The 26,503-nt window shown below is 43.4% G+C and overlaps 1 protein-coding gene across 1 annotated transcript in view; it reads left to right on the top strand.

Moving 5' to 3' along the window:
* LOC149436248 (uncharacterized) overlaps nucleotides 1-26,503 on the top strand; it is a 285,326-nt gene that overhangs the window by 160,593 nt on the left and 98,230 nt on the right. Inside the window, 1 exon segment of the mRNA XM_089661820.1 lies at nucleotides 22,744-22,801. Within this exon segment, the coding sequence (XP_089517946.1) occupies nucleotides 22,744-22,801 (58 nt within the window).

The following is a 26,503-nucleotide window of genomic DNA, read 5'->3' on the forward strand; positions in this document are numbered from 1 at the left end:
GTGTTTCTATTGACACACACAGTTTAGGGAGACACAACCCTAGTCCCTGCATACAAGGGTGGCTCCATAGGATACTGCAAGAGAAGGGAACCAACCGGAAACCTACGGTCACCTGTTTAAACTGCAACCTAGGCAAGGATTGAGGGATGAAGATGTACACTCAGTAAGTGATAAACCAGCTGCTGAAAGTGCTTAAAGCAACTGAGGGTTTAACATGACATTGATATCTCTGACCATACATCCTCTTCATCATCACTCACGTCTCTGTACATTTCAGGGGATATTTCATCAAACATTTATGGATTAATATGTTGTGTACAGAGGAAATCATACCCTTCGTACAACCAGACAATATCCTCTATTACTGGAATCTTCTCATATGTTGTAGGCTTTATCTTCTCCCCGGAGCCTATTGAATGGGGCCATTTGGATTCTTAAAAACTCCCAACTTCAATTGTATCTCCTTTCCATGTATGAGGTGCAAATGCTTCACACAGGATTAGGAAAACCATAAAGAAAAAGGCAGAATAAAAGCTGCAGTCACCGAATCTTTATTTCCCATGAAATGTCTCTTTAACCCCTTGCCTACAGGGCACTTATACCCCCTTCCTGCCCCCACGGTCACTTATACCCCCTTCCTGCCCGCTGTTGGATCCTGTCTTCTCTGATCCTCCCCTTCTTCCTGTGTCCTGATATTATATCCTGATAAGACATATCGTATGGAGGCACTCTGCACATGCTCAGTTTGGTGTTTGTTGAGATTTTTTTTCTTTTCTTGCGAGAGTGCATGTGATCAGCATAGGGCCAATCAGCACTGTCCAGAGGTCAGGGGTCCTGCATCCTCCTAGAGCAGAATGAAAACTCCTCCTACAAGCTTTAACATGTGCTCGGCTGGACACTGATAGTCACAACACTACTATATACTGCTGATGAGAAAAGGTATTTAGCCATTTATATTTACTAAAATAATTGCATTTCCATGTTGTGTGTACTGTGGGAGACCAGATATAGTGAATACGGGGTCCGGGGAGAGCGGATATAGTGAATGCAGGGTCCAGGGAGAGCAGATATAGTGAATGCAGGATCCGGGGAGAACGGATGTAGTGAATGCGGGGTCCAGGAGAGCGGATATAGGGAATGCGGGGTCCGGGGAGAGTGGATATAGTGAATGCAGGGTCCGGGGAGAGTGGATATAGTGAATGCGGGGTCCGGGGAGAGCGGATATAGTGAATGCGGGGTCCGGGGAGAGCGGATATAGTGAATGCGGGGTCCGGGGAGAGCGGATATAGTGAATGCGGGGTCCGGGGAGACCATATATAGTGAATGCGGGGTCCGGGGAGAGCAGATATAGTGAATGCGTGGTCCGGGGAGAGCGGAAATAGTGAATGCGTGGTCCGGGGAGAGCGGATATAGTGAATGCGGGGTCCGGGGAGACCATATATAGTGAATGCGGGGTCCGGGGAGAGCAGATATAGTGAATGTAGGGGTCCGGGGAGAGCGGATATAGTGAATGTGGGGTCCGGGGAGAGCGGATATAGTGAATGCGGGGTCCGGGGAGAGCGCATATAGTGAATGTGGGGTCCGGGGAGAGCGGATATAGTGAATGCGGGGTCCGGGAAGAGCGGATATGGTGAATGCGGGGTCCGGGAAGAGCGGATATGGTGAATGCGGGGTCCGGGGAGAGCGGATATAGGGAATGCGGGGTCCGGAGAGAGCGGATATGGTGAATGCGGGGTCCGGAGAGAGCGGATATGGTGAATGCGGGGTCCGGGGAGAGCGGATATGGTGAATGCGGGGTCCGGGGAGAGCGGATATTGTGAATGCGGGGTCCGGGGAGAGCGGATATAGTGAATGCGGGGTCCGGGGAGAGCAGATATAGTGAATGTGGGGTCCGGGGAGAGCGGATATAGTGAATGCGGGGTCCGGGGAGAGCGCATATAGTGAATGCGGGGTCCGGGGAGAGCGGATATGGTGAATGCGGGGTCCGGGAAGAGCGGATATGGTGAATGCGGGGTCCGGGAAGAGCGGATATGGTGAATGCGGGGTCCGGGGAGAGCGGATATAGGGAATGCGGGGTCCGGGGAGAGCGGATATGGTGAATGCGGGGTCCGGGGAGAGCGGATATGGTGAATGCGGGGTCCGGGGAGAGCGGATACAGTGAATGCGGGGTCCGGGGAGAGCGGATATAGTGAATGCGGGGTCCGGGGAGAGCGGATATAGTGAATGCGGGGTCCGGGAAGAGCGGATATAGTGAATGCGGGGTCCGGGGAGAGCGGATATAGTGAATGCGGGGTCCGGGGAGAGCGGATATAGTGAATGCGGGGTCCGGGGAGAGCGGGTTCAGTGAATGCGGGGTCCGGGGAGAGCGGGTTCAGTGAATGCGGGGTCCGGGGAGAGCGGATACAGTGAATGCGGGGTCCGGGGAGAGCGGATACAGTGAATGCGGGGTCCGGGGAGAGCGGATACAGTGAATGCGGGGTCCGGGGAGAGCGGATATAGGGAATGCGGGGTCCGGGGAGAGCGGATATAGGGAATGCGGGGTCCGGGGTTTAGTAACACTTTAATGCAGAGTTCCACCCAAAAGGGGAAGTTCCGCTTTAATGCTTTGTCCCCTGCACCCCATTAAGGATTTTCACCTTGGGGACGACGACAGATACCCGAATTTGACAGGTAATGGCTCCCACTTCCACTGCGATAGCCTAGGCGATCGGAAGCAGAAGTTGTCCTTCCTTCCTGTAGTCTTTTGGGACACGTGACAGGTCCCAGAAGACTACGGAGCCATTCTCAAAGTGTAGACCGAAAGATGCCGAGGAGAGAAGATGGCTGGTGCAATCAGCAGTGGTGAGGACACCGCTGGACCAAGAAACAGGTAAGTGTCTGTATTTCAAAAGTCAGTAGCTACAGTTTTTGTAGCTGCTGACTTTTTTTTTTTTTTTTTAGCTGGAACTCTGCTTTGAGTCCATATGATGACAGCCGAAGACACCTCTTCTTTAATTCAGTTATAACCAGTGCTTTTTTTTTTTTCTATTTTTACGTGCAGGAACTCCCCCTTCTGAGTTCACCCCTTATCTCCGCCCCTTACCTACCTGCCAGTACTTCCCTTTTTTAGAGAATACAGAACCAAGTATCATTTTATGGTGCTTAAAGTAGATGGCTGATTCATAGCTGTGGCTTGTCTTGGTTGTAAGTACCTTCCTGAGACAAGCAAAGGCAAGAGGAATGCAGAAACTGACATGCCCTCTCTCCCTCTGCATTCCCCTCGCCATTGCTTGTTCCAGGAAAGTGCTTACAACCAAGACAAGCAGCAGCTATGAATCCGCTTTTTCCTTCATAGATGTTGGCTGTGACAGAGGGGGAGGGCGGCAAGTTGGACCTCATAACTAGGGAAAAAAGTACTATATGTACTTTGGCCCTTAAGGGATGGAACTGTGAAAGAAAAAATTTATCTTTTTTAAAGTGTGCATTGGAAAACCCACCTATAGAAGCTGAAAATAGCCCAGTGATAAAACGTTTGAACAATTTGTCTGGTAGGGAGTTGACGGCATTTAATACCTGTTGTGAGGCTTGAAAGCATAAGACAGATCTGTTGATCCCAGTGTGAGGGTTGAAAGCATGGGACAGATCTGTTGATCCCAGTGTGATGGTTGAAAGCATGGGACAGATCTGTTGATCCCAGTGTGATGGTTGAAAGCATGGGACAGATCTGTTGATCCCAGTGTGATGGTTGAAAGCATGGGACAGATCTGTTGATCCCAGTGTGATGGTTGAAAGCATGGGACAGATCTGTTGATCCCAGTGTGATGGTTGAAAGCATGGGACAGATCTGTTGATCCCAGTGTAAGGGTTGAAAGCATGGGACAGATCTGTTGATCCCAGTGTGATGGTTGAAAGCATGGGACAGATCTGTTGATCCCAGTGTGATGGTTGAAAGCATGGGACAGATCTGTTGATCCCAGTGTGATGGTTGAAAGCATGGGACAGATCTGTTGATCCCAGTGTGAGGGTTGAAAGCATGGGACAGATCTGTTGATCCTGGTGTGAGGGTTGAAAGCATGGGACAGATCTGTTGATCCCAGTGTGATGGTTGAAAGCATGGGACAGATCTGTTGATCCTGGTGTGAGGGTTGAAAGCATGGGACAGATCTGTTGATCCTGGTGTGAGGGTTGAAAGCATGGGACAGATCTGTTGATCCTGGTGTGAGGGTTGAAAGCATGGGACAGATCTGTTGATCCCAGTATGAGGGTTGAAAGCATGGGACAGATCTGTTGATCCTGGTGTGATGGTTGAAAACATGGGACAGATCTGTTGATCCTGGTGTGAGGGTTGAAAGCATGGGACAGATCTGTTGATCCCGGTATGAGGGTTGAAAGCATGGGACAGATCTGTTGATCCTGGTGTGATGGTTGAAAACATGGGACAGATCTGTTGATCCCAGTGTGAGGGTTGAAAGCATGGGACAGATCTGTTGATCCCGGTATGAGGGTTGAAAGCATGGGTGTATATAACGAATACATGCCAAGCAGTTGATACATTCAGTATCTGCATAATGTGGAGCTCATTGAGAACCCCTACAGAGGATGAACCTTGCTTGGACCTAGCAGTGCTATGGAGGCATCTAAAGTAGTTGTACCTTTTTTGAAGCCTGCAGCAATGGAACTCTGCAGAGTACTATGTTTCTATAATATAAAAAGAGGCGTCTTTGGCCGTCATGTAGACTTCAGTGTAATTTGAGTTCTGCCACAATCACAAATGTTTGACTCATTCCCTCCTGCATACTAGCAGCTTGGATTTGGGGGTTCTCCTGCCTATCTGGTTTGTAATGACAGATCTGTCCCTTTCTTCAGTGGTCGTTTGTTACAATGCTTTCATATTTATTTTTTTGGTGAACAATGAGCGTGCGTTCTCCCTCTTCAATTATGGTTTGCCCGTACATCTTATAACCTTTGTTAGCCAGTAACCCCTTCCCTGTGTACCCCCTCTTACTTTTTTTTACCTAGTTATCAAGTTCTTGACTTTCCCGTTGTCCCACCTTCTACTTCCCATTCCGTGGCCATTAGAGGGGGGACAGGGCTTTGCCCTAACATCATACTGCCAGTGAGGAGGAGGAATTTATGCACTTAGACCAGGGGTGGGCAAACTTTTTGACTTGAGGGCCGCAATGGGTTCATATATTGGACCCGGGGGCTGGACCAAGAGTAGATGAATGATGTGTATGTGTCATCCATAGTAAGTATAGTAATATTCCCCCATAGTAAGCATAGTAATTCATCCCCCATATAGTAATTCATCCCCCATAGTAATTCATCCCCCATATAGTAATTCATCCCCCCTATAGTAATTCATCCCCCCTATAGTAATTCATCCCCCCCATAGTAATTCATCCCCCATAGTAATTCATCCCCCATATAGTAATTCATCCCCCATATAGTAATTCATCCCCCATAGTACTATTCCCCCATATAGTAATTCATCCCCCATATAGTAATTCATTCCCCATATAGTAATTCATCCCCCATATAGTAATTCATCCCCCATATAGTAATTCATCCCCCATATAGTAATTCATCCCCCATAGTACTATTCCCCCATATAGTAATTCATCCCCCATATAGTAATTCATTCCCCATATAGTAATTCATTCCCCATATAGTAATTCATCCCCCATAGTACTATTCCCCCATATAGTAATTCATTCCCCATATAGTAATTCATCCCCCATATAGTAATTCATTCCCCATATAGTAATTCATCCCCCATATAGTAATTCATCCCCCATAGTACTATTCCCCCATATAGTAATTCATGCCCCATAGTAATTCATCCCCCATATAGTAATTCATCCCCCATATAGTAATTCATCCCCCATAGTACTATTCCCCCATATAGTAATTCATCCCCCATAGTAATTCATCCCCCATATAGTAATTCATTCCCCATATAGTAATTCATCCCCCATATAGTAATTCATCCCCCATATAGTAATTCATCCCCCCTATAGTAATTCATCCCCCCTATAGTAATTCATTCCCCATATTAATTCATCCCCCATAGTAATTCATCCCCCATAGTATTATTCCCCCCCAAGTAGTAAGCCAAGTCCCCCCTGTGTCAATTCACTTACCTTTGCTCCGCGCGTTCCTCTCGCCGTGTTCCCGCGCCGTTCCGGTCTTCAGGGCGGACTGTGAGAGGAGCCTAGCTCCCCTCACGTTCGTCACGCTGCCCCGCCTACACACATCCTGACAGCCAATGTATCACGCTCCGCGGGCCGTAGTTTGCCCATTGCTGACTTAGACACAACTTTTAGAAGTATAAATTGGACGGCGGGTTTCCTTTAAAGAAAAGTAATGATTATCTTTCTGTATGAATAATGAGTCTCTCGCACACAGCCATTCTTTTACCTTGGCAACAGCGGATAGATTGTTAAAGCTCTAATTCTGGAGCTGAAGTTGTTCGTGATAATTAATGGCCGCTATCGTGTAGCTGAATTCTAATGGCCATATGGTAGGAAGGGATTGCTTCTGTAGGTCAGTCTGCTTCTTGTTTCATCAAAAACATATTAAGGCTGACTTCAGGCAGTCATTTTCACCCTGGGATCGAGTGGGAACCACTGTTTGGTTTGTATTGCTCTGTATCTTCGGATCCTGGAGACACCTGCTCCCCATATTTTTTAGTTTGTTCTGGGGTCTCCTATCCTGCGAGGAGATGATCCCCCAGAAGGGGGTGCAGGCAGCAGTAAAAACTTGCCAGGACCTTTTTCCCCACCACTTTCACAGCTGCCACTTGGGAAACTACCACGTCAACGGCAGTCCATGACATACCCAGAGGAAAGTTCACATGGAATGCTCAGCAGGTGGTGGTGAATAGTTGCAGCTCACATGTGGTGCCAAGCCTCCATGATTGAAAGAACTGAAAGCCAGTGAATGAAAGGGGTGGCCAGGGCAGTAAGTCTGGGGAAGAAAGGGATAGATACGTTTTTCTCGACCAGGGTTCCTCAGGAGGTGACTAGGGGTTCCTTGAGCAATGAGCAGTTTCTGCCTCGTAGATAGGTTCACACTGACACCATTGATCTTTTTGGCAATTTGTAAGTGGGGAATTCATTGCAATGAATCACCAATGTGAGGGGCACATTGTAATATACATGGAGATCATATCCCCCCCTTATGTATTATACATGGAGATCATACCCCCCTTATGTATTATACATGGAGATCATATCCCCCCCTTATGTATTATACATGGAGATCATATCCCCCCTTATGTATTGTACATGGAGATCATATCCCCCCTTATGTATTATACATGGTGATCATATCCCCCCTTATGTATTATACATGGTGATCATATCCTCCCTTATGTATTATACATGGAGATCATATCCCCCTTATGTATTATACATGGAGATCATATCCCCCCCCTTATGTATTATACATGGAGATCATATCCCCCCCTTATGTATTATACATGGAGATCATACCCCCCCTTATGTATTATACATGGACATCATATCCCCCCTTATGTATTATACATGGTGATCATATCCCCCCTTATGTATTATACATGGAGATCATATCCCCCCTTATGTATTATACATGGAGATCATATCCCCCTTATGTATTATATATGGAGATCATATCCCCCCTTATGTATTATACATGGAGATCATATCCCCCCTTATGTATTATACATGGAGATCATATCCCCCCTTATGTATTATACATGGTGATCATATCCCCCCTTATGTATTATACATGGAGATCATATCCCCCCTTATGTATTATACATGGAGACCATATCCCCCCTTATGTATTATACATGGAGATCACATCCCCCCTTATGTATTATACATGGAGATCATATCCCCCCTTATGTATTATACATGGTGATCATATCCCCCCTTATGTATTATACATGGAGATCACATCCCCCCTTATGTAGTATACATGGAGATCATATCCCCCCTTATGTATTATACATGGAGATCACATCCCCCCTTATGTAGTATACATGGAGATCACATCCCCCCTTATGTAGTATACATGGAGATCACATCCCCCCTTATGTAGTATACATGGAGATCACATCCCCCCTTATGTATTATATATGGAGATCATATCTCCCCTTATGTATTATACAGTCAGGTCCATAAATATTGGGACATGGACACAATTCTAACATTTTTGGCTCTATACACCACCACAATGGATTTGAAATGAAACGAACAAGATGTGCTTTAACTGCACACTGTCATCTTTAATTTGAGGGTATTTACATCCAAATCAGGTGAACGGTGTAGGAATTACAACAGTTTGCATATGTGCCTCCCACTTGTTAAGGAACCAAAAGTAATGGGACAGAATAATCATCATAAATCAAGCTTTCACTTTTTAATACTTGGTTGCAAATCCTTTGCAGTCAATTACAGCCTGAAGTCTGGAACGCATAGACATCACCAGACGCTGGGTTTCATCCCTGGTGATGCTCTGCCAGGCCTCTACTGCAACTGTCTTCAGTTCCTGCTTGTTCTTGGGGCATTTTCCCTTCAGTTTTGTCTTCAGCAAGTGAAATGCTCAATCGGATTCAGGTCAGGTGATTGACTTGGCCATTGCATAACATTCCATTTGTTTCCCTTTAAAAACTCTTTGGTTGCTTTTGCAGTCTGCTTTGGGTCATTGTCCATCTGCACTGTGAAGCGGCATCCAATAAGTTCTGAAGCATTTGGCTGAATATGAGCAGATAATATTCCCGAAACACTTCACAATTCATCCGGCTGCTTTTGTCAGCAGTCACATCATCAATAAATACAAGAGAAGCAGTTCCATTGGTAGCCATACATGCCCACGCCATGACACTACCACCACCATGATCACTGATGAGGTGGTATGCTTAGGATCATGAGCAGTTCCTTCTCCATACTCTTCTCTTCCCATCACTCTGGTACAAGTTGATGTCGGTCTCATCTGTCCATAGGATGTTGTTCCAGAACTGTGAAGGCTTTTTTACATGTCATTTGGCAAACTCTAATCTGGCCTTCCTGTTTTTGAGGCTCACCAATGGTTTCCATCTTGTGGTGAACCCTCTATATTCACTCTGGTGAAGTCTTCTCTTGATTGGTGACTTTGACACACATACACCGACCTCCTGGAGAGTGTTCTTGATCTGGCCAACTGTTGTGAAGGGTGTTTTCTTCACCAGTGAAAGAATTCTTCGCTCATCCACCACAGTTGTTTTCCGTGGTCTTCCGGGTCTTTTGGTGTTGCTGAGCTCACCGGTGCGTTCCTTCTTTTTAAGAATGTTCCAAACAGTTGTTTTGGCCACGCCTAATGTTTTTGCTATCTCTCTGATGGGTTTGTTTTGTGTTTTCAGCCTAATGATGGCTTGCTTCACTGATAGTGACAGCTCTTTGGATCTCATCTTGAGAGTTGACAGCAACAGATTCCAAATGCAAATAGCACACTTGAAATGAACTCTGGACCTTTTATCTGCTCATTGTAGTTGGGATAATGAGGGAATAACACACACCTGGCCATGGAACAGCTGAGAAGCCAATTGTCCCATTACTTTTGGTCCATTTACAAGTGGGAAGCACATATGCAAACTGTTGTAATTCCTACACCGTTCACCTGATTTAGATGTAAATACCCTCAAATTAAAGCTGACAGTCTGCAGTTAAAGCACATCTTGTTCGTTTCATTTCAAATCCATTGTGGTGGTGTATAGAGCCAAAAATGTTAGAATTGTGTCGATGTCCCAATATTTATGGACCTGACTGTATATGGAGATCATATCCCCCCTTATGTATTATACATGGAGATCATATCCCCCCCTTATGTATTATACATGGAGATCATATCCCCCCTTATGTATTGTACATGGAGATCATATCCCCCCTTATGTATTATACATGGTGATCATATCCCCCCTTATGTATTATACATGGTGATCATATCCTCCCTTATGTATTATACATGGAGATCATATCCCCCTTATGTATTATACATGGAGATCATATCCCCCCCCTTATGTATTATACATGGAGATCATATCCCCCCCTTATGTATTATACATGGAGATCATACCCCCCCTTATGTATTATACATGGACATCATATCCCCCCTTATGTATTATACATGGTGATCATATCCCCCCTTATGTATTATACATGGAGATCATATCCCCCCTTATGTATTATACATGGAGATCATATCCCCCCTTATGTATTATATATGGAGATCATATCCCCCCTTATGTATTATACATGGAGATCATATCCCCCCTTATGTATTATACATGGAGATCATATCCCCCCTTATGTATTATACATGGTGATCATATCCCCCCTTATGTATTATACATGGAGATCATATCCCCCCTTATGTATTATACATGGAGACCATATCCCCCCTTATGTATTATACATGGAGATCACATCCCCCCTTATGTATTATACATGGAGATCATATCCCCCCTTATGTATTATACATGGAGATCATATCCCCCTTATGTATTATACATGGAGATCACATCCCCCCTTATGTAGTATACATGGAGATCACATCCCCCCTTATGTAGTATACATGGAGATCACATCCCCCCTTATGTAGTATACATGGAGATCACATCCCCCCTTATGTATTATATATGGAGATCATATCTCCCCTTATGTATTATACAGTCAGGTCCATAAATATTGGGACATGGACACAATTCTAACATTTTTGGCTCTATACACCACAATGGATTTGAAATGAAACGAACAAGATGTGCTTTAACTGCACACTGTCATCTTTAATTTGAGGGTATTTACATCCAAATCAGGTGAACGGTGTAGGAATTACAACAGTTTGCATATGTGCCTCCCACTTGTTAAGGAACCAAAAGTAATGGGACAGAATAATCATCATAAATCAAGCTTTCACTTTTTAATACTTGGTTGCAAATCCTTTGCAGTCAATTACAGCCTGAAGTCTGGAACGCATAGACATCACCAGACGCTGGGTTTCATCCCTGGTGATGCTCTGCCAGGCCTCTACTGCAACTGTCTTCAGTTCCTGCTTGTTCTTGGGGCATTTTCCCTTCAGTTTTGTCTTCAGCAAGTGAAATGCTCAATCGGATTCAGGTCAGGTGATTGACTTGGCCATTGCATAACATTCCATTTGTTTCCCTTTAAAAACTCTTTGGTTGCTTTTGCAGTCTGCTTTGGGTCATTGTCCATCTGCACTGTGAAGCGGCATCCAATAAGTTCTGAAGCATTTGGCTGAATATGAGCAGATAATATTCCCGAAACACTTCACAATTCATCCTGCTGCTTTTGTCAGCAGTCACATCATCAATAAATACAAGAGAAGCAGTTCCATTGGTAGCCATACATGCCCACGCCATGACACTACCACCACCATGATCACTGATGAGGTGGTATGCTTAGGATCATGAGCAGTTCCTTCTCCATACTCTTCTCTTCCCATCACTCTGGTACAAGTTGATGTCGGTCTCATCTGTCCATAGGATGTTGTTCCAGAACTGTGAAGGCTTTTTTACATGTCATTTGGCAAACTCTAATCTGGCCTTCCTGTTTTTGAGGCTCACCAATGGTTTCCATCTTGTGGTGAACCCTCTATATTCACTCTGGTGAAGTCTTCTCTTGATTGGTGACTTTGACACACATACACCGACCTCCTGGAGAGTGTTCTTGATCTGGCCAACTGTTGTGAAGGGTGTTTTCTTCACCAGTGAAAGAATTCTTCGCTCATCCACCACAGTTGTTTTCCGTGGTCTTCCGGGTCTTTTGGTGTTGCTGAGCTCACCGGTGCGTTCCTTCTTTTTAAGAATGTTCCAAACAGTTGTTTTGGCCACGCCTAATGTTTTTGCTATCTCTCTGATGGGTTTGTTTTGTGTTTTCAGCCTAATGATGGCTTGCTTCACTGATAGTGACAGCTCTTTGGATCTCATCTTGAGAGTTGACAGCAACAGATTCCAAATGCAAATAGCACACTTGAAATGAACTCTGGACCTTTTATCTGCTCATTGTAGTTGGGATAATGAGGGAATAACACACACCTGGCCATGGAACAGCTGAGAAGCCAATTGTCCCATTACTTTTGGTCCATTTACAAGTGGGAAGCACATATGCAAACTGTTGTAATTCCTACACCGTTCACCTGATTTAGATGTAAATACCCTCAAATTAAAGCTGACAGTCTGCAGTTAAAGCACATCTTGTTCGTTTCATTTCAAATCCATTGTGGTGGTGTATAGAGCCAAAAATGTTAGAATTGTGTCGATGTCCCAATATTTATGGACCTGACTGTATATGGAGATCATATCCCCCCTTATGTATTATACATGGTGATCATATCCCCCCCTTATGTATTATACATGGTGATCATATCCCCCCTTATGTATTATACATGGAGATCATATCCCCCTTATGTATTATACATGGAGATCATATCCCCCTTATGTATTATACATGGAGATCATATCCCCCCTTATGTATTATACATGGAGATCATATCCCCCCCTTATGTATTATACATGGAGATCATATCCCCCTTATGTATTATACATGGTGATCATATCCCCCCTTATGTATTATACATGGAGATCATATCCCCCCTTATGTATTATACATGGAGATCATATCCCCCCTTATGTATTATACATGGAGATCATATCCCCCCTTATGTATTATACATGGAGATCATATCCCCCCTTATGTATTATACATGGAGATCATACCCCCCCCCTTATGTATTATACATGGAGATCATATCCCCCCTTATGTATTATACATGGGGATCATATCCCCCCCTTATGTATTATACATGGAGATCATATCCCCCCCTTATGTATTATACATGGAGATCATATCCCCCTTATGTATTATACATGGAGATCATATCCCCCTTATGTATTATACATGGAGATCATATCCCCCCTTATGTATTATACATGGAGATCATATCCCCCCTTATGTATTATACATGGTGATCATATCCCCCCTTGTGTATTATACATGGAGATCATATCCCCCCTTATGTATTATACATGGAGATCATACCCCCCCTTATGTATTATACATGGAGATCATATCCCCCCTTATGTATTATACATGGAGATCATATCCCCCCTTATGTATTATACATGGAGATCATATCCCCCTTATGTATTATACATGGAGCTCATATCCCCCCTTATGTATTATACATGGAGATCATATCCCCCCTTATGTATTATACATGGAGATCATATCCCCCCTTATGTATTATACATGAAGATCATATCCCCTCGTATGTATTATACATGGAGGTCATATCCCCCTTATGTATTATACATGGAGATCATATCCCCCCTTATGTATTATACATGGAGATCATATCCCCCCTTATGTATTATACATGGAGATCATATCCCCCCTTATGTATTATACATGGAGATCATATCCCCCTTATGTATTATACATGGAGATCATATCCCCCCTTATGTATTATACATGGAGATCATATCCCCCCTTATGTATTATACATGGAGATCATATCCCCCCTTATGTATTATACATGGAGATCATATCCCCCCTTATGTATTATACATGGAGATCATATCCCCCCTTATGTATTATACATGGAGATCATATCCCCCCTTATGTATTATACATGGAGATCATATCCCCCCTTATGTATTATACATGGAGATCATATCCCCCCTTATGTATTATACATGGAGATCATATCCCCCCCTTATGTATTATACATGGAGATCATAACCCCCTTAATCTCCTCTTCTCAGTAGAGAATACATTCAGTTCCTCTAATCTTTCCTCATAGCTGATCTCCTCCATGCTTCGTATCAATTTGGTTGTCCTCCTCTGTACTTTCTTCAGTTCCCCAATGTTCTTTTTATGAAATGGTGCCCAAAACTGAACTGTATATTCCAGATGAGGTGTTACTAATGATTTGTACCGGGGGGGGGGGGGCATGATATCTCTCTCTCTGGAGTCTTCACCTCTTCTAGGATCTGTTCCTGTTGTAATCTTTATGCCTTGATGTTTAGTGTATAAGGGGGGTTTTGCTACCTTTCCTGCATCCCTCTCTGTATTACACCAGTCTCATTGGATGATTGGTCTGGTGCTGGGTTTCTCCTGGCACCTATGGCTGGTCAATTCTGAGTATAGGAGATTTTTGCACTCTCTCCTGCATGGAACATGTTACAGCTTACAATTGAGTCTTACAAATGAGTCATCCATACAATGATCTTTCTACTAATGAGTTTTCCTCTGACGGGGATTTACCTACTTGGGACCTGTGGAGTGTTACGTTTTTTTGTGTTTGTTTTGTACTTTTTAATTTTGTTTGTAGTAAAGAAGTTTTCCTGCACCACTGATCACCTTCTCCTTTGTTTGAATGATTTCTCCTGAGTATTTACAAATTCCCTGTTCCGGTTGAGTCCACAACTATTTCTTTTTCTGTTCGTTTCTCATTGGCTTGGTGTCTAGGGACTCCCGGGATATGTATTTTCGTTGGATCGTATATTTTTAGGTACCTTGAGGATTCTTTTTGGAAGTTTTGCAAATTATTTTAGTAACTATAAACTGCTAAATATCTTTTCTCATTTCCACTATATAGCAGTCTTTTGACTTATATCCGTGTCCGGCCGAGCGCTGGTTATCCACTTGCCGTCTGGTCCATGTATATAAACGGCCTGACGGTGGCAGTGCAGGGGTGGGTTTCTGTTCATAAACGGCGCCCGCCATTTTGGATTGTGCGCACTCCCTTGGAGTGTGCGGCATCGCGATCCGGTGCCCGCTGTGCCCGGAAGAACAGTGCAACACCGATCGCTGTATGGGACCTTTGTGTGAGGTCTCGATCATGTGATCACTGATTGGCCAACAGCCTTGTACCATGTGATAAGCTGCGACCAATCACAGCTCTCACAGTATTTCTCTATGGCTGCAAGAATGCAGCCAGAGAGAAGGAGCAATGATTGCTTTTACAGCCTTTATGGGTGTAAAAGAAATGTGTAAAAAGAAAAAAAAATTGTTCATCACCCCCCAGAAGTAGTACAGTGTCACTATGGTGACATTGTATTGCTATGGTGACGATATGTTAAAAAAAACATAATCTAAAAAAAAAAAAAAATGTACATTTTTTTTTTTTTTAAATTATAATTTTTGGTTATAAACTAATTTGGGTTATTTGTGTTTTTTACTAAAACGATGACTGAGTAAATTTTGGCCAAGATTTATGAAGAAATATTATTTATTTGCAAAATTTTAAACACTTTTTTTCAAAATGTTTGGACTTTTTCATTTTCAGCGAAAAAAATAAAAATGCTAAAAAATTCATATAGGTGCAGTGTTGCATGACCGCGCAATTGTCAAAGTGCGACGGCACTGAAAGCTGAAAATTGGCCTGGGCAGAAAGGGGGTAAAAGTTTCCCGACATGAAGTGGTTAAAGCGTGTTTTCATTTTGACTGTCCTTTGAAGTTTCATGACCCCTGACCCTCTGTGTGGGGACAGTGCTGATTGGCCTTGTGCACCCTCCCAAAAAAACAAAACAAAAACACTCTAGCAATACGCACCAAACTGAGCATGTGCAGAGTGCCTCCTAGAGCTCTGTACTATCAGCAGATGGATTGGAGACAGTAGAAGAAGGGGAGGATCAGAGAACACAGGATCAAACATCCTTTTTACACAATGTGGAAGATTAACCCCTTACATTCCACAGTGAGTATAACAAGCACGCCTTACTGCATATACCGACTGTTGTGGGTTTAGTACTTTGAAGTATCTTGATTACCAGGAAGAATTAGCGTGTTCCTTATCCTGTGTACACCCTACAATTATCCTCCCACTCTGTGTACAGGATTCCTTCACTCACTGAAATGCTTTGAATCATCATTTCTGACACTTGCTATGACATGGTAATGGAATATTCCTAGAGTCCCCAGTTAACACCATTTACTGAGATTTTCCCCTGGAATGAAGTGATTTGATTGGTCCAGGGTGCGGAAAGTCAAAGTGTTAGAGTGTATGTATTGCCAAAACCTTTTTTTAATTCTTTTTTTTTTTTTTTTTTATTAATAATAATAATAATAATAATAATAATAATAATAAAATAGGGATTTGTTAGAACACCAGTCATTTTATACTTTGCCGTCTCTGTCCCATTGGGAAGTTTTTAGTCATTTTATACTTTGCCGTCTCTGTCCCATTGGGAAGTTTTTAGTCATTTTATACTTTGCCGTCTCTGTCCCATTGGGAAGTTTTTAGTCATTTTATACTTTGCCGTCTCTGTCCCATTGGGAAGTTTTTAGTCATTTTATACTTTGCCGTCTCTGTCCCATTGGGACGTTTTTAGTCATTTTATACTTTGCCGTCTCTGTCCCATTGGGAAGTTTTTAGTCATTTTATACTTTGCCGTCTCTGTCCCATTGGGAAGTTTTTAGTCATTTTATACTTTGCCGTCTCTGTCCCATTGGGAAGTTTTTAGTCATTTTATACTTTGCCGTCTCTCTCCCATTGGGACGTTTTTAGTCATTTTAAACTTTGCCGTCTCTGTCCCATTGGGAAGTTTTTAGTCATTTTATACTTTGCCGTCTCTGTCCCATTGGGAAGTTTTTAGTCATTTTATACTTTGCCGTCTCTGTCCCATTGGGAAGTTTTTAGTCATTTTATACTTTGCCGTCTCTGTCCCATTGGGAAGTTTTTAGTCATTTTATACTTGCCGTCTCTCTCCCATTGGGACGTTTTTAGTCATTTTATACTTTGCCGTCTCTGTCCCATTGGGAAGTTTTTAGTCATTTTATACTTTGCCGTCTCTGTCCCATTGGGAAGTTTTTAGTCATTTTATACTTTGCCGTCTCTCTCCCATTGGGACGTTTTTAGTCATTTTATACTTTGCCGTCTTTGTCCCATTGGGAAGTTTTTAGTCATTTTATACTTTGTGGTCTCTGTCCCATTGGGAAGTTTTTAGTCATTTCATACTTTGCCGTCTCTGTCCCATTGGGAAGTTTTTAGTCATTTTATACTTTGTGGTCTCTGTCCCATTGGGAAGTTTTTAGTCATTTTATACTTTGCCATCTCTGTCCCATTGGGAAGTTTTTAGTCATTTTATACTTTGCCGTCTTTGTCCCATTGGGAAGTTTTTAGTCATTTTATACTTTGTGGTCTCTGTCCCATTGGGAAGTTTTTAGTCATTTCATACTTTGCCGTCTCTGTCCCATTGGGAAGTTTTTAGTCATTTTATACTTTGTGGTCTCTGTCCCATTGGGAAGTTTTTAGTCATTTCATACTTTGCCATCTCTGTCCCATTGGGAAGTTTTTAGTCATTTTATACCTTGCTGTCTCTGTCCCATTGGGAAGTTTTTAGTCATTTTATACCTTGCTGTCTCTGTCCCATTGGGAAGTTTTTAGTCATTTTATACTTTGCTGTCTCTGTCCCATTGGGAAGTTTTTAGTCATTTTATACTTTGCTGTCTCTGTCCCATTGGGAAGTTTTTAGTCATTTTATACCTTGCTGTCTCTGTCCCATTGGGAAGTTTTTAGTCATTTTATACTTTGCTGTCTCTGTCCCATTGGGAAGTTTTTAGTCATTTTATACTTTGCCATCTCTGTCCCATTGGGAAGTTTTTAGTCATTTTATACCTTGCCGTCTCTGTCCCATTGGGAAGTTTTTAGTCATTTTATACTTGGCCGTCTCTGTCCCATTGGGAAGTTTTTAGTCATTTTATACTTTGCTGTCTCTGTCCCATTGGGAAGTTTTTAGTCATTTTATACTTTGCTGTCTCTGTCCCACTGGAAAGTTTTTTTTTCCTTGACTTCCTGTCCTGGAGATGTAACCGAAAGCGTATTGGACTCTCCAAAAGCTGACCATGCACTAAAAGAAATTCAACTTTTTTTTTGTTTTAGGAACGTTCTCTCGATTTTACTAGCAAGGACAAATTGTTTGTTTGTTTTTGACCATGGTAATGAGAAAATTCAAAGCAGTGGGATGGCAGATTTTTTTTCTTGAGCAAATTTTTTGATGCTGAATGTGGTTTTCATTCAAGAAATGACATTCTTTCCAAAATTTTAAATACTAAAAGCAAACCAAAATTCTAATTACCTTTAACCACTTCATGTCCGGACACTTTCACCCCCTTCCTGTCCAGGCCAATTTTCAATTTTCGGCACTATCGCACTTTAAATGACGCGTTCATGCAACACTGTACCCATATGAATTTTTTAGCATTTTTTTGAGACAGATAAAACTTAATTTTGGTGGTATTTATTCACCACTGGGATTTTTATTTTTTTGCTATATAAATGAAAAAGTCAAAACATTTTGAAAAAAAAAGTATTTTTCTTATACAATTTTGCAAAGAATCTTTCTTCATAAATCTAGGCCAAAATGTATTCAGTTAAAAAAAAAAAAAGCCCAAATTGGTTTATAACCAAAAATTATAATTTTTAAAATGTTGTTTTACATTTTTATTTTATTTTTTATATTTTTTTTTTTTGTAGCATACTGTCACACTAGCAGTACAGTGTCACCATAGTGACACTGTACTACTTGTGGGGGGTGATGAAGAATTATTTATTTTTTTTACACTGATTGTTTTTACACCCATAAAGGCTGTAAACGCAATAATTTCTCCTTCTCTCTGGCAGCATTCTTGCAGCCATTGAGAAATACTGTGTGAGCTGTGATTGGTCACAGCTTGTCACATGGTACAAGGCTGTTGTGAATAGCCCTGTACCATGTGACCTCTGTGATCATTCACAGATTTCGCATGTAGTAAGCAATGATGTCAGGAAGTGACATGTTTTCTACTATTCATGTGATCACTGATTGGCCAATCAGTGATCACATGATCGGGACCTCACACAGAGGTCCCGTACAGCGATCGGTGTTTCGCTGTCTTTCCTGGACACAGCAGGCACTGGATCGCGGTGCCACGTGCTCAGGCAGAGAATGCGGGAGGACTTTTATAAATGGCCACGTGCTCCTGCACTGCTCCCATCTGGCCGTTTATGTACATGGGCCGGACGGGAAGTGGTTAAATAGCATTTATCTGTACGGAAAAGTTTTGGACAAATGCTCATAGAAATATTTGTAAGAATGTTCATTCCTAAATCTCCAAGTGTATGGCCAGCTTTCCTTTTCAGAAAGTTGTCATCAAAACAGGTTTTCGCATTGGAAAATATATCCTCACGTCTTGTTCTGGTAAGAGATGTAAATTGTGGATTTCAAATAACTTCCGGACATTTGATCGATGGCCACCAGGCCACAGAGGAATGTACCCAGTGCTGCAATATCAGGAGTTATAACTTTTTCCTACTATATCTAAAAGTTAGTGAAATGTTTTTTATCTATACCTATCCTTTAATTGTGACAGACCGGTTTTTAGGTGATACTCCCTTTGCACAAAGAAGGATCTTCATTCACCGTCCCCCGTTCATCCAGGAACAAGAGGATTGAAGTATCTTATTAAGAAAAACAGGCCCTTCCTCCAACTTAAGTATTTAAAATGGCACATAGGAGAAGTCCGTAGAGATATGATGCGGCAAAACCTAACTAATACAAACATTAACGATACACCAAGACTGCAAATCCTCCTCATTCCTCCAGATATGACCATATCACAAGAGGATTAAATATAAATATGTAAATCTTAGCAAGGGATTTCTAAAGACCAGGGTCTTGAAAGCAATCCTATACAGAACTTATAATAAAACTCCAAAACGTGCCAGTAAACACATTGTATACACTATAAAAATGGCATAACCTAAGAAAAACCACAAACATGGAAATTTTTCAGTAGTCTTTAAAGGAGAAGTAGGGCCAAAGCTCTTTTGACCCTACTTGTATGGATCACAGGAGTGCACTTAGTTGTGCATTCCTGTGATCAGTCACAGAGCAGCTCCAGGTATTAAAGTCGGGATCTGCCCAGATGCCTGAAGCAGCAGCCAGCTCAACGTTTCGGTGAACCTCTGAGAGCCTGATCCATCCAGTCCCACCCCTTCCTTTGCAAAGCGCTCCAGTGAGTGCCAGAGGGACAGAGCCAGTATGCTGGTGGTTTAATATCACTGGCTTTCTGCTCCGTGAAGACCGAGAACTGATCAATCAGCAGTCTCTCGCTCTTAGAAGCGTCGAGAAACAGATGCAGCTTCGGACCAATGCTGCATCCACCTAGGTGAGTATGACCGTTTGTGTTTTTTTAATAAACTCAAATTTCTCTTTTAATACAGATAGGGAAGGTGGTAGAACCCAGGTACAATATAGGGGCAAATATTTGTGGACTTCTGACCATCACATCCACATGAACTTGTTGGGCAACTCATTCCAAAACTATTGTCATTGTTATGGAGTTGGCTTTCCTGTTGATGGCTAAAATGTCTACCACACTTCTGGGAAGGCCTTTCACAAGCCTTCGGAGTGTGCCTGTGGGAATTTGTGCCAAAAGAATACTTGAGAGGTCAGGTACTGATGTTGGATGAGAAGACCTGGCTCATGATAGGTGTTCCAGTTCATCCAAAAGGTTCAGTAGGGTTGAGGGCAAGTACTGATCTTGGATGAGAAGACCTGGTTTGCAGTCACTGTTACAATTTAGAAAGGTGTTCAATGGTGTTGAGGTCATGTACTGATGTTGGATGAGAAGACCTGGTTTGTAGTCGTTACAATTTAAAGAGGTGTTCAGTAGAGTTGAGGTTAGGTGCTGATGTTGGATGAGAAGACCTGGTTTGTAGTAGTCACAATTTAGAAAGGTGTTCAGTAGGGTTGAGGTTAGGTGCTGATATTTGATGAGAAGACCTGGTTTATAGTTGTCGTCAAATTTAGAAAGGTGTTCAATGGTGTTGAGGTCATGTACTGATGTTGGATGAGAAGACCTGGTTTGTAGTCGTTACAATTTAGAAAGGTGTTCAGTAGGGTTGAGGTTAGGTGCTGATGTTGGATGAGAAGACCTGGTTTGTAGCCTTTGTTACAATTTAGAAAGGTGTTCAATGGGTTTGAGGCCATGTACTGATGTCGGATGAGTAGACCTGGTTCGTAGTCGTTATAATTTAAAGGAGTGTTCAGTAGGGTTGAGGTTAGGTGCTGATACTGGATGAGAAGACCTGGTTTGTAGTCATTACAATTTAGAAAGGTGTTCAATGGGGTTGAGGTCATGTACTGATGTTGGATGCGAAGACCTGGTTTGTAGTTGTTACAATTTAGAAAGATGTTCAGTAGGGTTGAGGTTAGGTGCTGATGTTGGATGAGAAGACCTGGTTTGTGCTTGCTACAATTTAGAAAGGTGCTCAGTAGGGTTGAGGTTAGGTGCTGATATTGAATGAGAAGACCTGGTTTGTAGTCATTACAATTTAGAAAGGTGTTCAATGGGGTTGAGGTCATGTACTGATGTTGGATGCGAAGACCTGGTTTGTAGTTGTTGGTACAATTTAGAAAGGTGTTCAATGGGGTTGAGGTTAGGTGCTGATGTTGGATGAGAAGACCTGGTTTGTAGTTGCTACAATTTAGAAAGGTGCTCAGTAGGGTTGAGGTTAGGTGCTGATATTGGATGAGAAGATATGGCTTGCAATCAGCATACTAGTTCATACCAAAGGTGTTCAGTATGGCTGAGGTGGTCAGGGCTCTGTTCAGAATGCTCAAGTTCCTCCACATCAAACTCCTCATACCATGTCTTCATGGATCTGGCTTTGTACACAGGGGGCACAGTCATACTAGAACAGAAAAGGGTCTTCACCCAACTGTTACCACTAGGTTGCAAGAGCATAATTGTCTACAGTGACTTTGTATGCTGTAAAATTAACCATACCTTTTTACTGAATACAACCAAACTCACTTGTTCGGAAGGGGTACCCACATATTTATTGCTCTATAGGAAATTTACGAAGGGGCAATGACACTAATGTTCTAACATCAGCATTATACCGTCACTGGCTACCTATTGAATTCTCCATTTCCATTCAATAATAAATCCCAATATAGTAAATTAAAACAAAGTTAGCCTAGTGACCTAGTCTGTAGGGGTTGAATTGTTTGACAGTAGAATGTGGTTAATTGACATCTAATTAATTTCTGATTTCAGAGGGAGATAGGAATAGGCAGAACTATGGTTTTATATATTGTTCATGATCTAATGTTGGAAAATGGCACATTTGTGTTTTTCCCAGTATGGACATGAATTATATACGTTTTATGCTTAATAAGGCATATTTAGAAGTGCTGGGAAATTCGGGCACTTTAATACAAATTCCCAGCAGCCTTTATAATACAGCAAACGTTCAACCCAGTAAGGGGTCAGAACATTAGCAGCTTTGTAGCTCCATCCCAGTGCGGTTCTGGAGCTCTCCACAGCGATAAATGTGTGTTTCCTGCTCTCCCAGAGAGTAATAACATTGTCGAAGGCAGTTGAGGTTTCTTTTTCTTGAACAATGGAAACGTTCTGACCAACTGAAAAATCTGCCAACATGCAGTCCTAGTCTCCAATTCTGCAGTGAAGAAAAGGATCGAAGCCCGTGTCAGTGTTAGTGATGACCCCGCACTGGGCTAATTCACCTGAAGACCAACAGAAAGCTTCCCACCCATGGCCAGTGGTTATCATAGAAAATATCTGATTTTCCAATTGCTAAATTAATTTTCTTTTACTTTTTTTGTGATTGTTATTTGTAACTCTTTCAGATAAGTTGCTTGCTACCATTTTGTTTTATGTGTTACGTTATACCCTTGTATTTTCACATTGTGACTGATATATCTCTTCACAGTACTCCTACCATGATGATGAACAGAAGCCGCCTCTCCCCATCGCTGCGTCACAGTGCTGTAAGTCCACGCTGATTGTCTTCGTGTTCCATAGTTCTGATCTATGTCCACAGTTGTATTGTGAGAATCGTCCCGTGTGTCAGCTAATGAGTTTTCCCTCTTACTGTGTCATCCCATCAATTCATAGGACAGCCATTTGTTTTAAATATAATCTTGGTTCTAATTCTGTTTAATTCTCAAATGCTTATGGATCCGAGGTTTTAAAATGTTATCTGCTAATAATAGGGAATCTATTGCTGCTTTAGATATAAAAGCGAAAACGATTAGATTTCTGTCAGTAATCCATGTTGATGCTTTTTTTTTTTTGGCTTTTGGGAGCAGCAGGAGTAATAGGCGACTCAGCTCCTGACCCCTGCATTCGATACATCACATACCCCTGACCCCTGCACTCTATACGTCACATACTCCTGGCCCCTGCACTCTATACCTCACATACTCCTGGCCCCTGCACTCTATACCTCACATACTCCTGGCCCCTGCACTCTAAACCTCACATACTCCTGGCCCCTGCACTCTATACCTCACATACTCCTGGCCCCTGCACTCTATACGTCACATACTCCTGACCCCTGCACTCTATACGTCACATACTCCTGGCCCCTGCACTCTATACGTCGCATACTCCTGGCCCCTGCACTCTATACGTCGCATACTCCTGGCCCCTGCACTCTATACCTCACATACTCCTGACCCCTGCACGCTATACGGCACATACTCCTGACCCCTGCACTCTATACGTCACATACTCCTGGCCCCTGCACTCTATACGTCACATACTCCTGGCCCCTGCACTCTATACGTCACATACTCCTGACCCCTGCACGCTATACGGCACATACTCCTGACCCCTGCATGCTATACGGCACATACTCCTGACCCAGGCACTGTGTTCATCACATACTCCTGACCCCTGCACTGTGTACGTCGCATACTAGTGGCACCTGCACTCTGTACAATACATACTCCTGGCCCCTGTACAATACATACTCCTGGCCCCTGTACTCTGTTACATGCTCCTTACTCCTGCATTCTGTACGGTACATACTTCTGACTCCTGCACAATACATACTCCTTGCCCTGGTACTCTATATGTTACATGCTCATGACCCCTGCACTCTGTAGGTTTCCTACTCCTGATGCCTGCACTCTGTGCCTTACATATTCCTGACGCTTGCACTCTGTGCCTTACATACTCCTGACGCCTGCACTCTGTGCCTTACATACTCCTGACGCCTGCACTCTGTGCCTTACATACTCCTGACGCCTGCACTCTGTGCCTTACATACTCCTGACGCCTGCACTCTGTGCCTTACATACTCCTGACGCCTGCACTCTGTGCCTTACATACTCCTGACGCCTGCACTCTGTGCCTTACATACTCCTGACGCCTGCACTCTGTGCCTTACATACTCCTGACGCCTGCACTCTGTGCCGTACATACTCCTGACGCCTGCACTCTGTGCCGTACATACTCCTGACGCCTGCACTCTGTGCCGTACATACTCCTGACGCCTGCACTCTGTGCCGTACATACTCCTGACGCCTGCACTCTGTGCCGTACATACTCCTGACGCCTGCACTCTGTGCCGTACATACTCCTGACGCCTGCACTCTGTGCCGTACATACTCCTGACGCCTGCACTCTGTGCCGTACATACTCCTGACGCCTGCACTCTGTGCCGTACATACTCCTGACGCCTGCACTCTGTGCCGTACATACACCTGACGCCTGCACTCTGTGCCGTACATACTCCTGACGCCTGCACTCTGTGCCGTACATACTCCTGACGCCTGCACTCTGTGCCGTACATACTCCTGACGCCTGCACTCTGTGCCGTACATACTCCTGACGCCTGCACTCTGTGCCTTACATACTCCTGACGCCTGCACTCTGTATGTATTCTCAAGTTTTAATCCTCTAACTTTTTGAAAAATGTTGCCACGCCTACAATTCTCCATGATGTGCTTGGCACTGCCTTATAGTTCAAGGGGGGCTCTGCTCACCTTACTTCTGCTGCACTATTGCTTTGTTGTCAGTCAGAAGCTACAATGAAATATTCCGTTCCTACAGGTATAATGGAGAAGGATGACTTCTAAAGCACAGAACCTGAGGGGGAGTGCATTAATTTTAAGGGGGTTGGGGGAGGGGAGCTGTAAAAAAGACCCCGTCACCTTTCCTTGAGAGGGGAACCGTCCCCATGTAGGGCGTTTTTGTCAAATTCAGGGTCTAGCATTTGAACATAGCTGCCACATGCTTTTGAATATAAAACACTTGACAAGAAAAGGCTGTACTTGACCTGATTTGTCTGCAATCCAAAAACATCCCAATAGGAATTGTTGTGTCCAAAGAAACACAAAGCCAGTGAAGAGCAGCCTCTGACTTGTCCTCTACTGTAGTCCTTTGAAGTCCATTGAAATCTGCTGACGTGTTTCAAAGGAACATCAGATGCAGAAAAGCGCCAGTCGACATGAGCCCCAACGGTGACAGTCTGATGGGGGCTGTTAAAGACCTACTCAGTAAGAGGAAATGGTGTATGAGGGTCCTGTTCACTAAAGCCAACACTGGTTGGAGGGCATAGTGTATGAGGAACCTGCTGGCTAAAGCTTGCACTGATGAGAGGAGATGGTGTTGGGGGTCCTGCTCACTAAAGCTTAAACTTGGAGGAGGAGATGGTGTTTGGGGGTCCTGCTCACAAAAGTCAACACTTGTAGGAGGAGATGGTGTTGGGGGTCCTGCTCACTAATGTCAACACTTGTAGGAGGTGTTGGTGTTGAGGGTCCTGCTCACTAAAGCTTACACTTGTAGGAAGAGATGGTGTTGGGGGTCCTGCTCACTAAAGCTTACACTTGTAGGAAGAGATGGTGTTGGGGGTCCTGCTCACTAAAGCTTACACTTGTAGGAGGAGATGGTGTTGGTGGTCCTGCTCACTAAAGTCAACACTCGTAGGAGGAGATGGTATTGAGGGTCTGCTCACTAAAGCTTACACTTGTAGGAAGAGATGGTGTTGGGGGTCCTGCTCACTAAAGCTTACACTTGGAGGAGGAGATGGTGTTTGGGGGTCCTGCTCACTAAAGTCAACACTTGTAGGAGGAGATGGTGGTGAAGGTCCTGCTCACTAAAGCTTACACTTGTAGGAAGAGATGGTGTTGGGGGTCCTGCTCACTAATGCTTACATTTGTAGGAGGAGATGATGTTGAGGGTTTTGCTCACTAAAGCCTACGCTTGTAAGAGGAGATGGTATTGACAGTCCTGCTCACTAAAGCTTACACTTGGAGGAGGAGATGGTGTTGGGGGTCCTGCTGACTAAAGCTTACATTTGTAGAAGGAGATGGTGTTGGGGGTCCTGCTCACTAAAGCTTACATTTGGAGGAGGAGATGGTGTTGGGGGTCCTGCTGACTAAAGCTTACATTTGTAGGAGGAGATGGTGTTGGGGGTCCTGCTGACTAAAGCTTACATTTGTAGGAGGAGATGGTGTTGGGGGTCCTGCTCACTAAAGCTTACATTTGTAGGAGGAGATGGTGTTGGGGGTCCTGCTCACTAAAGCTTACATTTGTAGGAGGAGATGGTGTTGGGGGTCCTGCTCACTAAAGCTTACACTTGGAGGAGGAGATGGTGTTGGGGGTCCTGCTGACTAAAGCTTACATTTGTAGGAGGAGATGGTGTTGAGGGTCCTGCTGACTAAAGCTTACATTTGTAGGAG

The sequence above is a fragment of the Staurois parvus genome, unplaced genomic scaffold (genome assembly GCF_062004578.1).
Source record: "Staurois parvus isolate SC_StPar_1 unplaced genomic scaffold, SC_StPar_1.0 ptg001394l, whole genome shotgun sequence".
Classification (NCBI taxonomy): Eukaryota; Metazoa; Chordata; class Amphibia; order Anura; family Ranidae; genus Staurois; species Staurois parvus.